This window comes from Typopeltis vanoorti, chromosome 3 (assembly GCF_054136105.1).
Source record: "Typopeltis vanoorti isolate ZY-2024b chromosome 3, IOZ_Tvanoo_1.0, whole genome shotgun sequence".
NCBI classification, from domain to species: Eukaryota; Metazoa; Arthropoda; class Arachnida; order Uropygi; family Thelyphonidae; genus Typopeltis; species Typopeltis vanoorti.
In genome coordinates, this window is record NC_143551.1 from 109241227 (window position 1) to 109256527 (window position 15301).

At 35.6% G+C, this 15301-nt stretch overlaps 1 protein-coding gene across 5 annotated transcripts in view; it reads right to left on the bottom strand.

Annotated features, from left to right (window-relative positions):
- The window catches only part of LOC150108461 (uncharacterized), a 591316-nt gene that overhangs the window by 100621 nt on the left and 475394 nt on the right, over positions 1–15301 (bottom strand). For all 5 annotated transcript variants that reach the window (XM_090415866.1, XM_090415867.1, XM_090415862.1 and 2 more), the window contains one exon: positions 7110–7280. In XM_090415866.1, the coding sequence (XP_090271992.1) occupies positions 7110–7280 (171 nt within the window). The remainder of the gene's footprint in view (positions 1–7109; positions 7281–15301) is intronic.

The window sequence follows — 15301 nt, forward strand, 5'->3', positions numbered from 1 at the left end:
TTTCATAAAAACAAACAACAAAAAAACTTGCCTCCTGTCCAAATGGAAACTGTACCTTCTGGTTCCTTGCTAAGGCCATTGGATGCAACTTCTGCTCTCCTGCACTTCCACTTCTCTCTTATCCTGATGGCACCACTGTAACTTCACCAAAGATAAAGCTGACCTTCTGGCATCGTTGTTTTCCTTGAACTCCAGCATAGATGACCAAGGGAAATCACCTCCTATTCTACCAGAATCCGAGCACCATATGCCTCCTGTAGTTTTTTGACAAAAAGACATCAGAAACTACTAAATAACTTGGATACCAAAAAAGACTTCTTGTACTGATGGCATCTCTCCAATTGCTCCTAAACATTGTGCTCCAGAGCAAGCACACATCCTGCATCATATCTATAATCTATTATACATATCTAGTACTTTATCCCAAAGCATGGAAGCAATCTCATATTCCATCCTATTCCAAAAAAGGGCTATAGAAGTCTACCATCAAAATACCAACTAACTGTCATCACCTCAGTCCTCTATAAATTAAGGAACAAAGTCATCAATAGCCAACTCTTCCACTACACAGAGGCCCACCAGTATGAGTTCTGCAATTCAAGATCCACAGCTGACCTCATAGCTTACATCACACATGCCATGGAAAGGTTGGGAGAAACTTGTGCTGTTGTCGTCAATATTTTAATACTGGAGTACCTCAAGGCTCGTCTTAATCACCTACTCTCTTTCTCCTATTCATAAATGATGATCTGTTCACAATCACCACTACATGCATATATATAGGATTATATAAATCCTATCTACAGCTTTGCACATGATAATACTCTCCGCTTATCCTACTCATTTGATAAACCATGCAGTACTCTGACATCTCAGGCTACAAGATTCTACAACCATTACCTATTTAAACATTCACCTACATACTATCATCCAATGGGGTGAGGACAACATTGTCATGTTCAATGCCACCAAAACACAATCTTACCTTTTCTCTTGCAAAAGAGATCTCAGCTCACCTACCCTTACCCTCAGTAATGCGCACGTCACCAGACAAGATCAGATCTTCTCTCTTGACATAAATGCATCACATTAATATCCCCCTCTGCATCTAAAAAAACTAGGCATTCTCTTCTTTTTAAGATGTCATTTTACATCCAAACAACTCTTAACTATATCCCAAATCCGTCTGTGCTTAGAATACTGCTCACATGTTTGTGGTGCTGTGACTTAAACCTCCCTCAAAATCCTTGATGCTGTCCAGAGGCGAGCAATTAGGCTCATAGTCTACAGGTACTTCCATGGTAACCATCATTCTTCCATCTTCTGTTGCACCTGTTAATACAAGAGCAGCAGCTGCCAAACATCTTCTCTTCCTCTTTTATTCCATCCACACCTGTCATCTGGAACTACTGTCCTCATGAAGCATCCATAAAAACAACTACAACCTGCAGCTCTTCAAAAACAGCATCAATAAACTTCTATCTCAGTCCTCATCTGCACTCCACACACGCATTGATGTGTTTATAGGTCTTTTGACCTCTTGTGTTTGGGATCAGTATATATATATATATATAAAATAAAATAAAATGGTACAAAGTGCCTTAGACGATAGAAATATAAGATCTGATAATGTTGGAGTCTTGACAAGTAACAGACTGATTTGGAGGAAAATTGTAGATAGGAAGTTAGTAATGATGTAATTTTTTCATGTAGTACTATCATATCCTGTACACCCCTTGAGGGTACATGGCAGGAATTTGATGATGATGATGATGATAAAATAAAATAAAATGAAAATAAACATCTATTTGCCTTCTTGGTGAAAAAAAATCATTATTGTTTAGATAAGACAACCGGGCCTTGAGGCCAATATATTATGTCTGTAAATATAACATAGGTACGTGCTCTGATCTGTCTGTTTATGTGGGGATCAATCCTGAGTCCTTGAATAAAAATGGATATTTTATTATTATTTTAAATATATACTTAATTATATTTTATATTTTTAAAAATTATATTTTATATTTTTATACATATATTGATCTTATGCCCTTTAAAAGAATTTATAATATGATAATTTCATACTGGTATTTTATTATTATTATTATTATTATTATTATGTGACACCTCCAGGGAGTCCCTTGGACTCCCTGGAGGTGCCACATGGACCTACTCTACAACTCTGTCTCCATTGCTCAATCCACCAACTACAACGAACTGCAACTACCATCATCATCTACACCAATGTCATTTACCGCCATCACCACCACTGGTATTTTCACAGACAACAACAAACATCCATGCCCCTAAAGACCAACCACTTCCCCTGGTCCCTTGTAGCTGTAAACTGTCTTACTTTGGCCAAACAGGCAGGACAGCGAATATCAGAATTTTGGAACACAAGGACTACATCCGGTTTCACAAGTACAGCCACTCTGGTCTTGCAGACCATGCTCTGGATACACGTCACAGAATACGGTGGAAGAAAGCTACAGTAATACACCATAGCAAGTTCAAATTCGAAAGACTATTCATGGAATCAGCCTCAGCTCTAAGAAACTCTCCAAACTTCAACAAATTTGGTTGCATGAGACTGCCCCAAATTTGGGAGGCTTACATCAGCAGACCTTCAGCCCAACGGCCAAGAACACCTACATAGCCCGCTAGGGCACACCATCAGGACTTTTAGGAGAACAATAGCTTCATCACTTCATTCTCAGTTACTGTGTTGTAGTGCCTACGTGCACTTACCTTTTTTGTAAGTTCCTTTTGAAGATGGCAACGTGATGTTGCCGAAATATCGGAAATATTTATTAAAGTGTAATTTAATTTATATTATAATTAAATTATAATAATATATATATATATATATAATATATATATATTATAATTAAAGTATAATTTAATTTATATTCTTATGTATGTTGTCAATTCCATGCCCATGGTGGGATTTGAACCCGCAGCCTTTTTACTGGAGAGCAGATATGCTAACCACTCGGCCAACCAGGGTGAGATGATTAAGGAATACACTTAATATAATATTACATGCAATATTACATGCTATTGCAATAGTCATCATCATCATGCGTTTCAAGGATTTAGGCCTAGCATGTCCTGTTCCGGCCTTAGAAGTCATCGTTGAATCGTTTAAGAGGACGTCCTGGTTTTCTTTTTCCTAATGGCTTGTACTTTAAGGCTTGTTTTGGTAATCTTTCTGTTTTCATTCTTTGAACGTGTTCCATCCATTTATGTTTATATTTAAAAATTTTTTCTATTACTCGTTCTTGATTTAATTCTTTCATTATTTCTTCATTTCTTTTGTGATCAAATAGGGTATACTTTGCAGTTTTTCTCATAAACTTCATTTCTGCTATTATTAATCTTTGTCTTTCTGTTTCATTGTCCAAATTTTGCTTCCATACATTAAGACTGGTAGGGCTAATGTATTGTATACTTTTAGTCTGGTTTGTTTTTGAACTAGGTTTGGTTTAAATATAGAGTTAATTACACCTGTTATTTTTAAATATTTTGCAATTTTTACGTTTATATCTTTTTCATTTTCATATGTGATCATACATCCTAGGTAGTTAAATGAATTCACCTGTTCTAAGATCTTGTTATCTATTACTATTTTAGTTTTTGCTGGATCTTGTCCTTTAAGGGCCATAGTTTTTGATTTTTCTGTTGATATTTTCTGTTGATATTTTTCTGTTGATACTATAATCTTTGGCTATCTCATTTAGATTTAAAATAGATTTCTAAGTTATCTTCAGAATTTGTAATTATTATTTGGTTGTCGGCAAAAAGGAGAGTGTTTAAATTCACTGTAGGAGAAAGTTTAATTCCTTGATGTATATTTTTATTCCATTTTATTATTATTTCATTTAAGTAAATATTAAAAAGAGTTGCTGAGAGAGGACATCCCTGTCGGACCCCTTGGTTTATCTCTCTTGTATATGATAGCTTGTTATTTAATCTTATTTGTATTTGATTATTTTCATATATATTTGTGATAGCTTTTAGGATATTATTTGGTATTTGTCTTCTAATATGTTAAATAATATTAATAATAATGAAGAGCCAAACGCTTCAAGTAAATAATATGTTTCTTTTAACTTTGTCAAATGCTTTTTCAAAGTCTATAAATGCAATGTGTTTCTAAACTGTATTCTCTTCTTTTCTCTATTATTAATTTTAGGCAAAAGGCAAGTTCTGTACATGATTGTCCTTTTCGAAATCCATTCTGTACTTCTAAAATAAAGTTTTCGGAATATTTCGTTAATTTGCTATTTAAAATTCTGCTATATATTTTGTAACAGGAATTTAGTATACTGATACCTCTATAGTTTTTAGGGTCATCTCTATTACCTTTTTTAAAGATAGGAATCACAATTGCTTTTTTCTATTCTATTGGGGGGGATACCAGTTGAATAAATTTTATTTAAAAATAATAAGAGTCTTTCTTTGAATCTTGTTCCTGCGTATTTATATAGTTCTGAACCTAGCTTATCTTCTCCAGGTGATTTTCCGTTTCTTGTTTCTTTCAGGCTGATTTCTAATTCTTCTTTAGTTATTTCCTTTTCATTTTCGTTAATTGTTTGCCAGTTGTCTTTTTTAAAATATTTGTCTATCCACAATTCTGTGTAGTAGTTTAGAAATTCTTCTAATTTCAATTCGGTGTTTTCTTTGGTATCTGCATTTAAGTGTTTCAAAATCTTATATACATTGGGTCTTATTTTATATAATTCATGGAATAAATTTGTTTCTAATTTAGAACATGATTTATATAAAATAAGACCCAATGTATATAAGATTTTGAAACACTTAACTGCTTAACCATTTGTGATAGGCTTCTTTTTTCTTTTTGATTATTTCTTTGATTGTATCATCCCAGATCTTCAGTTTTTTCCTTTTATTGAATTTTTGGTCTTTCCTAAGCTTTCATTTGCTGCTGCATTTAGTATTGTTTTTAGTATCGGGTCATAATAAGCCATTCTATTTCTATATCTTCATTTTGTTTTATTTTATCTAGATAGTGGTTAATTCTTTGTTTATATAGCCATTGTACATTTGTGTCATTCAATAATCTAGTGTTATAAACAAATGTTTCAAATTTTCTTTCTGTTCTTGTTACTTGTAGCCATTTAGGTGGTAATCTTTAATTTTATTTTAACAAGGAAGTGGTCACTGCTTATTTTATATCCTCTGTGAACTCTAACATCTGGTGAAAATGTTGATGTCTTTTTATTTAATATAAAATAATCTAATATTGATTTCCATCCTCTTGCTGCCCAAGTATATTTATGTATGTCTTTATGTTTATAGAAGGAATTCATTATTTTTAGGTATTATAAACTACAAAGTCAATCAATTTTTTACCATTCCTGTTTAGAGTGTGTTCTCCATGTATTCCTATATTATTATTAATTTTTGTGTTTTCAATTCTTGCATTTAAGTCTCCTGCTAAAATTACATAATCATTTTTATTTATTTTTGTAGGTGATTATAAAAATCTATATTATCCTGTTCTCTTCCTTCTTCTGGGGCATATAAACCAATTATTGTTAAATAGCCTCTATCTATTTTTATTCTAGCTTCTATTATTCTTTCGTTCCATAATTTATAATGTTTTAACTGTTTTGAAAGGGTGTTATGAATCCAAATCATGACTCCTGCTTGTGCTCTTTGGTCTCTGTCAGCTCCACTTTATATCACATTAAAATTTTTGGTTCTCATAGTTCCTTTTAATTTCTTTTTTGTTTCAGTGATTACTGCTATTTTAAAATTTCTTTCATTTAATAGTTGGTCTAATTCTATTTCTTTATATACTATTCCTCTTACATTCCAGTTTGCTATGTGTATTATATTTTGTCGTTTCTATTTTTGTTTTACCTTTTCCATTCCAGGGTCGTTTTCCATAGATTCAATCAGATTATCTTTTTCTGTCAGCTTACAAGTAGAATTATGTTCTCCAAGTCAGGGGACTAGCCTGATGCTGGAATAGTTCAGTGGTAGGGCTGCTACCTTAAGGCTTCTGAACTAACCTTCTTCCGAATTTAAACCCATAGGAGGAATAGGGTATATTGAAGGGGGGAAGAGTAGATTATAGAAGAATTATAGTAAGGTTTATAGAGAGGGCATAGTTGTAAGGCTAGAAATGAAAAGACCCCATGGCCCTCGAGTACTCTAATAGCATAAGGGTCATAAAATAAGAAAAGTTGGCTGATAAGGCCTTATAGGAAAGATTAAAGTAAGTGGATCTTCCTCAAAGTAGAAGATGAAGAGGATAGATCCAGCTAGGGGCCCATGGGAGTGCCACTTCCCTTACAATCAAGATGATTGCCCTGTTGGTCCCCGAGTCCTTATTCAGTATGTTCGGACCACCTCACCATACACACGTGTAAAGGTGTTATTGTTTAATTTTAATAACAGTTAGAGTTGCTTAACATTTTTTTTCTCTATAGTAATAAAATTTAATATGTTTCATAAAAATGTTCATCCATTCTGAAGTTGTTTTATGTAGATCAATTAACAACTAGGCATAATAACACCCATAGATACTATGTGCTGTGTGAACCTGCCTTAAACTCATTTTTAAAATATCAATTAAGGTTTCAAGAATATTGCAATAGTGGCATGCATTTATCATGATATTAACATGTCTCCAGTGTCACTGATCCTATTTCACTCAAAGACTCTTACTAAATAAACTACAGAATCATGCAAGATCATGTTCACTGGGTGTAAGTAACCCAAAAAGTGAAAGAATCGCTAGTGCCTCTCCAAGGAATATCTCATGTACAGTGAGTTACTCACATCATGATACAGTGAAAAATGTACTTTTGTGTCTTCGTGTAAAGGTATTATTGTTTGATTTTAATAACAGTTAAAGTTGCTTAACTTTTTTTTTCTCTATAGTAATAAAATGTAATAAGTTTCATCAAAATGTTCATCCATTCTGAAGTTGTTTTATGTAGATGAATTAACAGCTAGGCATAATAACACCCATAGATACTGTGTGCTGTATGAACCTGCCTTAAACTCATTTTTAAATATCAATTAAGGCTTCAAGAAAAATTCTACAGTTTTATAAGAAAGATATAATTTACCTGGCCTTACTAGTTGGGTTTCTTCTTTCTTTTCTATACTAGATTCTCTTTCAGGACCATCAGTTTGTGATCTAGGTGGGGCTGTTGTTGTTCTTATATGATGTCTAGGAGATTTTGTTTCACCCTTTTGTCCTCCTGCATCAACAACTGGCTCTGCTGACTTTGGACGGGCTAGTTAAGATTTAAAAGATATCATCCATGAACAGGTTCTATGGGCATCTATTAATGCCCCATAGAACCTAAGTTGACTATCCATAATTATCAACTAATTAGAATTAAAAAGAGTACATTATTACTAAATAGTTTAGGGAAATAACAACGTAGACTAGGATATACATTAAAATAACTTTTTAATACAAATCCAATATTTCGGCAACGTCATGTTGCCATTTTCAACAGGAACTTGTGAGCAAGACACTTGCATGCAGGCACAGCAAACAGTAAATGAGGACGAAGCAGGAAGCTATTCTTTCTCCTAAAGTCCTATTGGTGCCTCCTAGCGGGCAATGTTGGTATTCTTGGGCGATTGGGCTGAGGTCTTCTGATGTAGGTTTCCCAAATTTGAGGCGGTCTCATGCAGCCAAATTTGTTGAGGGCTGAGGCTGATTCCATGAAAAGCCTTTCGTACTTGTATTTACTACAGTGAATGATCATGGCTTTCTTCCACCGTATTCTATGGTGGGTATCCAGAGCATGGTCTGCAAGACCAGAGTGGCTGTATTGGTGGAACCGGATGTAGTCCTTGTGTTCTGTAATTCTGATATTGGCTGTCCTGCCTGTTTGGCCAAAGTAGGACAGCTTACAGCTGCAAGGGACCTGGTATACACCAGGTAGGTCCAGGGGGGGGGGAGGTTGGTCTTTAGTGGAGCGGATAAAGGATGCCAATTTCTTATATGGTCTGTAACAAGAAGTTAAGCCGTGTTTTTTTTAGGATTTTTGTAATTTTTTCAGAGTTGCCTCTGATATAGGGTATGGTGATGGATTTAGAGTAATCCTTGTTGTGAGGGGGGGGGGGGGTTGTGGTTTATTGGTTTCAATATTTTTTGGATTGTTTTGGGAGGGTAGCCATTGGCTAAGAAAGTGTTGAGAATGTGGTTTAGTTCTGTGGTTAGGACATTGTCATTTGAACAGATAAGTTTAGCCCTGTTGTGTAGTGTCTTAATGACACTACATTGTTGTGAGGAAGGGTGGTGGGATTGTTGGTGAATGTATCCGCCTGTATGGGTGGGTTTTCTATAGACTGAGAAAATCAAAGTTCCATCAGGCTGGCGGGTGACTAGTGTGTCTAAGAAAGGAAGGCAGTTGTTTTTTTCTTCTTCCAAGGTGAATTTGATTCTGGGGTGTTGGTTGTTTAAGTGTGTTAGAAAGGAGAGGAGTGCATCGTCTACATATCGAAGCCAAATGGTTGGTTTTTGTGTGGCAGAGTTTAAGGCTTTCTCTTCAAAAGTCTCCATATAAAAGTTGGCCAAAGGTGGGGAGAGTGGAGAACCCCATGGCTGTCCCCTCTATTTGTTTGTAGAATTTTCCTTGCCAAACAAAATAGCCTGAGTTCATTGTGAACTGAAATAGGGCTGTGATATCGGGAGGAAATTTAGTTTGGATTAGCTCTAAGCATTCTTTGAGTGGGACATTTGTGAATAAGGAGGAGACATCAAAGCTGACCATTACATCGGTGTGTTTGAGTGTAAGGTTTTCTCTGCTGGCTTTGAAGTGGGCTTAGTTTTTTATGTATGAAGGTGTGTTGCCAGTATAGTGTGAGAGCTTTGGCCAAATGTTTAGCTAGTTTGTATGTGGGGGAATCAATGCCATCCACTATGGGACATAATGGCACATTTTCCTTATGTATTTTTGGGAGTCCATAAATATGGGGGGGGGAGGTATGGAGTTAAATGGTTTTAATTTGTTAGTGACTTCCACAGGCCAAGAAGTGACCTTCTTAAGGAGCCTGTGGAGTTTTCTAATTTGTGAGTTGGTGGGATTATACTCGATAGGGAGGTAAGTAGCCCAATCTAACATTAGAGCTTTTAGCTTACCTGTATAATCCTTTTGGTTAAGCAATACTGTGGTGTTCCCTTTATCCGCTTTGGTGATTATTATTTCCTTGTTTTTCTTTAATTCCAGTAGAGATTTAATTTCTTTAATGGGTATGTTGGCTTTAGGTGGTTTTGCTTTGGTCAGAACACAAGCCACATCCAGTCTGATATCATTGGTGACGTGGTTAGGAAGGTGTCATATCCCGCGTTCAACTTGTATCATAAGGTTAGGAAGGTGTCGTATCCCGCATTCAACTTGTATCATAATTGTCTTTCTTAAAAAGAGTACAGAAGATTCATTATCATCCTCCATTATATTGATAAATTTATAAGTACTGATAATTATGATACATTAAATTTATAATGAATCAATATAAAGTATTTATATTTATTCATCATAAATACAAAGTGTTTATGTTAAAATTTTGCTTTCATTTATAACAATGAGAGTAAAATTTTTATCATTAATATCATCCCAAGACTCCACGGAGTCAAAGTCTCATCATATGAGGTTCCTTTGTCATACACACAGCTCATCATACCATTCCTTAAATACATTCAAATTCTCTGCAGACCACACTCTCAGGCAATGCATTTCAATCATTCACAACCTTCTCACTCCCTTGCTTACACCTTCCAGGGTTGACCTCTTGTTCTCCCTTCCATCTCCCAATATTTTATGAAAAACCTCTTTAAAGTTAATCCTATAACAATCCCTTACCAACTTGTATGTCTATATCATATCACCCATCTTCCTTATATTCAATTAGGCTACATATGGCCTAATCAAGGCCATATGTAGCCTAATTCTACACCCCATCTTTGTTTCCCAAATTTCAAAACTTTACATTTTGCAACACTGATCTGTTATTCTGAATCCCATGCCCATTCACAGTCTATTTGAGTCTTCTTGTAAGGTTACAACAATTCTGCTCCTCATAGTTCTTCCCAGCTTTGAATCATCTGCAAACAACTGAATAACCCCATTCAAGTTTAACCAAATATCATTAACAAACAGATTAAACAGCAATGGCCCTAAAACAGACCCCCCCCCCTGAGGCACACCAGTGGTGACTTTCCTCTTCCAGGATATTCCTCCCCCATCAGATAGCCAGTCTTCAACCCAATACAGTAGTCTATATTCGAAACCTATATGCTTTAGTTTGACTCTCACCTTGTCATGTAGTAATCTATTGAAAGCCTTTGCAAAATCTAAGTTATACTACTGTGTCTCCACCTCCCGCATCCAATGCAGCTGTCATCTTATTGTAATAAGTAGATTATTGAAACATGACTTTCCTTTAGTGAATTTGTGCTGTCCATCAAAAATAATATCATTGTATTATCTTTGATGACCTCTCCACTCCACAATATATATATATATATATATATATACACACACACATGTATATATGTGTTCACCTTTCACCTTGTAGTAATATATATAGATTGCTAAAACATAGAGAATGCTGCTGTTATCAACCTGGTTTTGGATCCTAGCCTTCACCAATCTCTCTACCACCTTAATGACAACTCCAGAAATGCAAATTGGCCTGTAATCTTAAGGTTTTAGTTTTATCATCTCCTATGTAACATGGAATGATTTTTCCCTGTTGCAAGATTTGTTAACCAAGTATATCAAGACTGCCATTAATTTGCACATTCCCTTAAAACATGCAGTGATATCATTAACTTCTAATGCCTTATTATACAGGTTAATTAATTCCTCATATATTTCCTGCTCATTCACCATCAGTCCCTTTGCTGCCATTCCCTGCACACTCTAGCTCTGCATTATGTCACACTTATGGGAATGAAATACTTAGATTGCTCATTAAATATCTGAAATATATTCTTTACAGGAGTTCCATTTTACTATTTTCATGAACTAATAATATTATCCTCCCATAATCACGCTCTCTCTCTATGATATTTCTTGGCCTGATTGACTTACTCATTACCACACTTTTCTATCCTTACCATTTCTATGAAAATTCAATGAAAACAATTAATCGAAAGACAGTTTACCGAATGGCAATTCACTGAAAAAGTAATTCATCAAACCATAATTTAATGAATTGTAAATCGTTGAATAAACAATTAACTGAACCCCAGTTCATCATATGACAATCCATCACAAAAGCAACTGATCAAAAAACAATGCACCAATAATTTTTCTGCATTCCTTTCATAATTTATCAAAAGAGTAATTTTTCTTGTGAACATTACTCAAGATGCAGACAGCATCATCAAGACTTATAATAATTATTTGGTTGTATTTTAGAATATTATTCTATAAGTGTGGATGCTACTTCATTGTGTAGATGGTGATTTAAAACTAATATGCAATATATACATACAGACTGAAACTGAAATGAACATTAAAAAAAAAATTAAAAAGAAGAACTTGACACACACACACACACACACACACACACACACACACACACACACACACACACACACACACACACACACACACACACACACACACACACACCTACCCTTTACAAATCCATGCTGACCATCATAAAGAATGCTATGTCTATCAACCCAATCCTGTATTCTATTCCTAACCAATCTCTTAAAGACCTTGACTACAACTGCAGTTATACATACTGGGCTATAATTAGAAACTTCTGTTCTAGAATCATGCTTATGGAGTGGTACCATTTTGCCTTCTTTCTGCTCCTTAGGAACCCTACCTACTGCAAGACTTTTATTAAACAACCAGGTCAAGGGCATAGCTAACTGTTGTGCACATTCCTTAAAAATATGTGGTGATATGTCATCCATTCCAACAGCCTTCTTAACATCTAACCCAATCAATATCTGATATACCTCTGATTCTTTTACTTCCAATTTTCCTAATACTTACCTTCCTTCAGTATATTGCACCACATCATTTACACCAGTATGATTTATGCTGATAAAGTGCTTGTTCGATAATTCCACTATATCCTTTGCAATTATTATTCTGCTGCCAGACTATCCACCAGTGTCACCCTGCCATATTCTTTCTCTTGCTTGCCATATAACAGAAAAATTCCCTTGAGTTAACCTTGACCTGACAAGCTAATCTCCTTTCATACTGCACCTTTTCTTTTTTTTACCATGCTCATCACTTTTCTAGCCTGCACTTTATGCTCTTCATGGATCAGATCACCACCATCTGTCTTGTACCTCCTCCACAATATATTCTTTTCCAACACAGCTTGCTTGATTTCACTGTTCATCCAATTTCACTCCTACTCTATTTACTCGCTTAACCCTTGGTATGCAGTCATACATTGCTTTTGTCAGATACTACCACTTCACTCCTACTCTGGGGGAGGGGATCATAGCAGAAGTGTTCATGTTGTGATCCCTGTTGGCTTGTTTACAAGCCACGAATTCTGCTGCCAGTGCTCTATAGTACAGCTACTAGCATCCTCTTCATCAGAGACACAATGACTAAAATGCAATGGCCCTTATGGGAACTGACCCTGACAATCATCTCACGCAATATTGAGGGCCTTTCCTCTGTAAAAGAAGATCTTATTGCAAAAATGTGTAAAGAACAAAAATGTGACATTTTATGTCTACATTAGACACACAAAGGGCCTCAACAAGTCAGACCCAAAATTGCTGGTATGAAGCTCATAAAAGAAATACCACATGAAAAATATGGAAGTACTATTTTCACTTGGCAGGAGCTCCAGGTTACAGGATGCTAACTACTAACCAAAACAACATAGAACTCCTTGGAATAGAAACATCAGTGTCTTCTCAGTATATAAACTGCCTAGTGTAGCCTTTTTTTTTTTAAATGTCCCAGTATTTGACGCAAAGGAAACCTGCTATTATTATAGGTGACTTCAATAGTCATAGCACACAGTGGGGTTATAGTGAAACAAATCAAGACAGAGAGTGAGTCGAAAAAATAATCAAATGAGTCATACCCAATCCCAAACAGCCATCATCATCATCATCATTTAACAGTGGAAGATGGAAAAGAGGATATAACCCAGACTTTGGATTTGTTAGTAATAGAATAGCTAATCTATGCAATAAATAGGTACTTGCACCAATCCCAAGTTCATGACATAGACTGAAAGCTTCCCACCAGTCCGCCCTAAGAGTCTTCTAAGGACACTTAAATGCTTTAATTTCAAAAAGCTAACTGGGAACAGTTCTCAAAAGAATTAGATATAAACTTGTCCAACATTTTACCTAGATCAGAAAATTATGGAAAGTTTATCAAAGCTATTAGATGATCTGCTACCAGGCACATCCAAAGAGGTTGTAGAACTTGATATATTCCAGGTTTTACAGAACATAACATGGATATATATGAAAGATATTGTGACCTATATGATAACGATCCATTTTCATCAGAAACAATTGATGCAGGAGAGGAACTTATAGCGGCACTGTCTGAAAAAAAGAAGTTGACAATGGCCAGAGCAATTACAAGCTTAGATATGAAACACAGTAGCAGGAAAAGCCTGGCTCTTACTCAAAAAATGATCTGGTGTCCCACAACAGCAACCACCAAAGTTAATATAAATGCAAACCAAATTGCAATTTAGCTATCTCTGAATGGTAAATCAAGTACCGAAAGAAAAATACCTAAAGATTACCTAAAGTTAGGGATTCAGAAAATAATCTCTTCGAAGCACCATTTACTAAAGATGACCTAGAAAATGCTTTAAAACCAGGAAAAGTCACCGGTATAGATGTTATTAGAAACAAGACGCTAAGGAATCTGGGAGAAAAATCTAACGTGATTGTTAGATTTTTCAACTTTTGTTGGAAATTTGCTAAAATACCCAGCATATGGAGATAAATGAAAGTAATACCTATCCTGAAACCAGGTAAACCTGCTGAAGATCCAAAGAGCTATAGGCCTATAGCTCTCCTATGCTCAATGCTGAAGCTGTATGAGAGGTTAATTTTGAACAGATTAAGTCCAGAAATAGAGAAAGTGCTAATAAAAGAACAGGCAGGATTTAGACCAGGAAGATCATTTATTATTATTATCATTATTATTTTTATTAACATCTGACCTCCATGGAGTTGGAGACTCATTGTGGGAGGTACAACTATTGCACACAATGCTCATCCAATGCTTTAGACTGATTCAATGTGTCTACACCCATAACAAGCTCAGACAATGCATTCCACTCACAATCACTCTACATGCAAAGAACCTACTCCTCACTCTTCTGCTCACACCCTCCTTATACAATTTCCAGCTATGGCCTCTTGTTCTCACCCCCCATTCTATGAAAAATATCTTCCATGTCGACCCAATAACAATCCCTGACTAGCTTATATGTCTCGATCATATCCCCCCCCCTCTCCTCCTATTCACGAGGCTCTGCAACTTATAACTTACATCATGCACTGGAACAAGTATTAAACTTAACACAGTTTATTGAGGACGGCTTTGAAAGGGGATTAGCAACAGGAGCTGTATTCATAGATTTGAAAGCAGCATATGACACGCTAAATCATAGAAGGCTTATAGTCAAAATTTATAGCATGACAAATAGCTGTCGGTTAGTGGAGGTATTTAGGTTGCTGCTGCTTACCAGGAGATTCTTTGTTGAATTTCAAGGAAAAAAAAATTTAGATGGCATATTCAGAAAAATGGTCTACCCCAGGGGAGTGTGCTCCCCCCCCCCCTCCTCTTCAATATATATACTAGTGACCAACTTTATAAACCCACAGTCAAGAACCTTCTTATATGCAGATGACCAGGCAATAGCTCATTAAACAAAACCCTTTGATAACATTGAGAAGAAGCTCACACAAGAACTAGAAGCCCTTACAGTTTACTATAAGGAAGACCAACTGAAACCAAATTTCAATAAAACCAAAATGTGTCTTTTCCATTTCAATAATAAGGAGATGAGAAGAGACTTGAATATAGAATGGAATGGTGTGAAATTGGTCATATCCAACTTACTTAGGTGTTACTAGATAGGACCTTAAATTATAAGTGACACATTGAGAAGACAGCAGCTAAAACTCAAACACGTAATAATATTCTGCACTGATTAACCTAATCTCGGCAGGGTGCAAGTCCACAAGTACTGTGCACCTCTGCACTGGTACTTTGCTTTACGACAGCCGAGTATGCTTGCCCTGTTTGGGAAAGATCGTCACATGTGA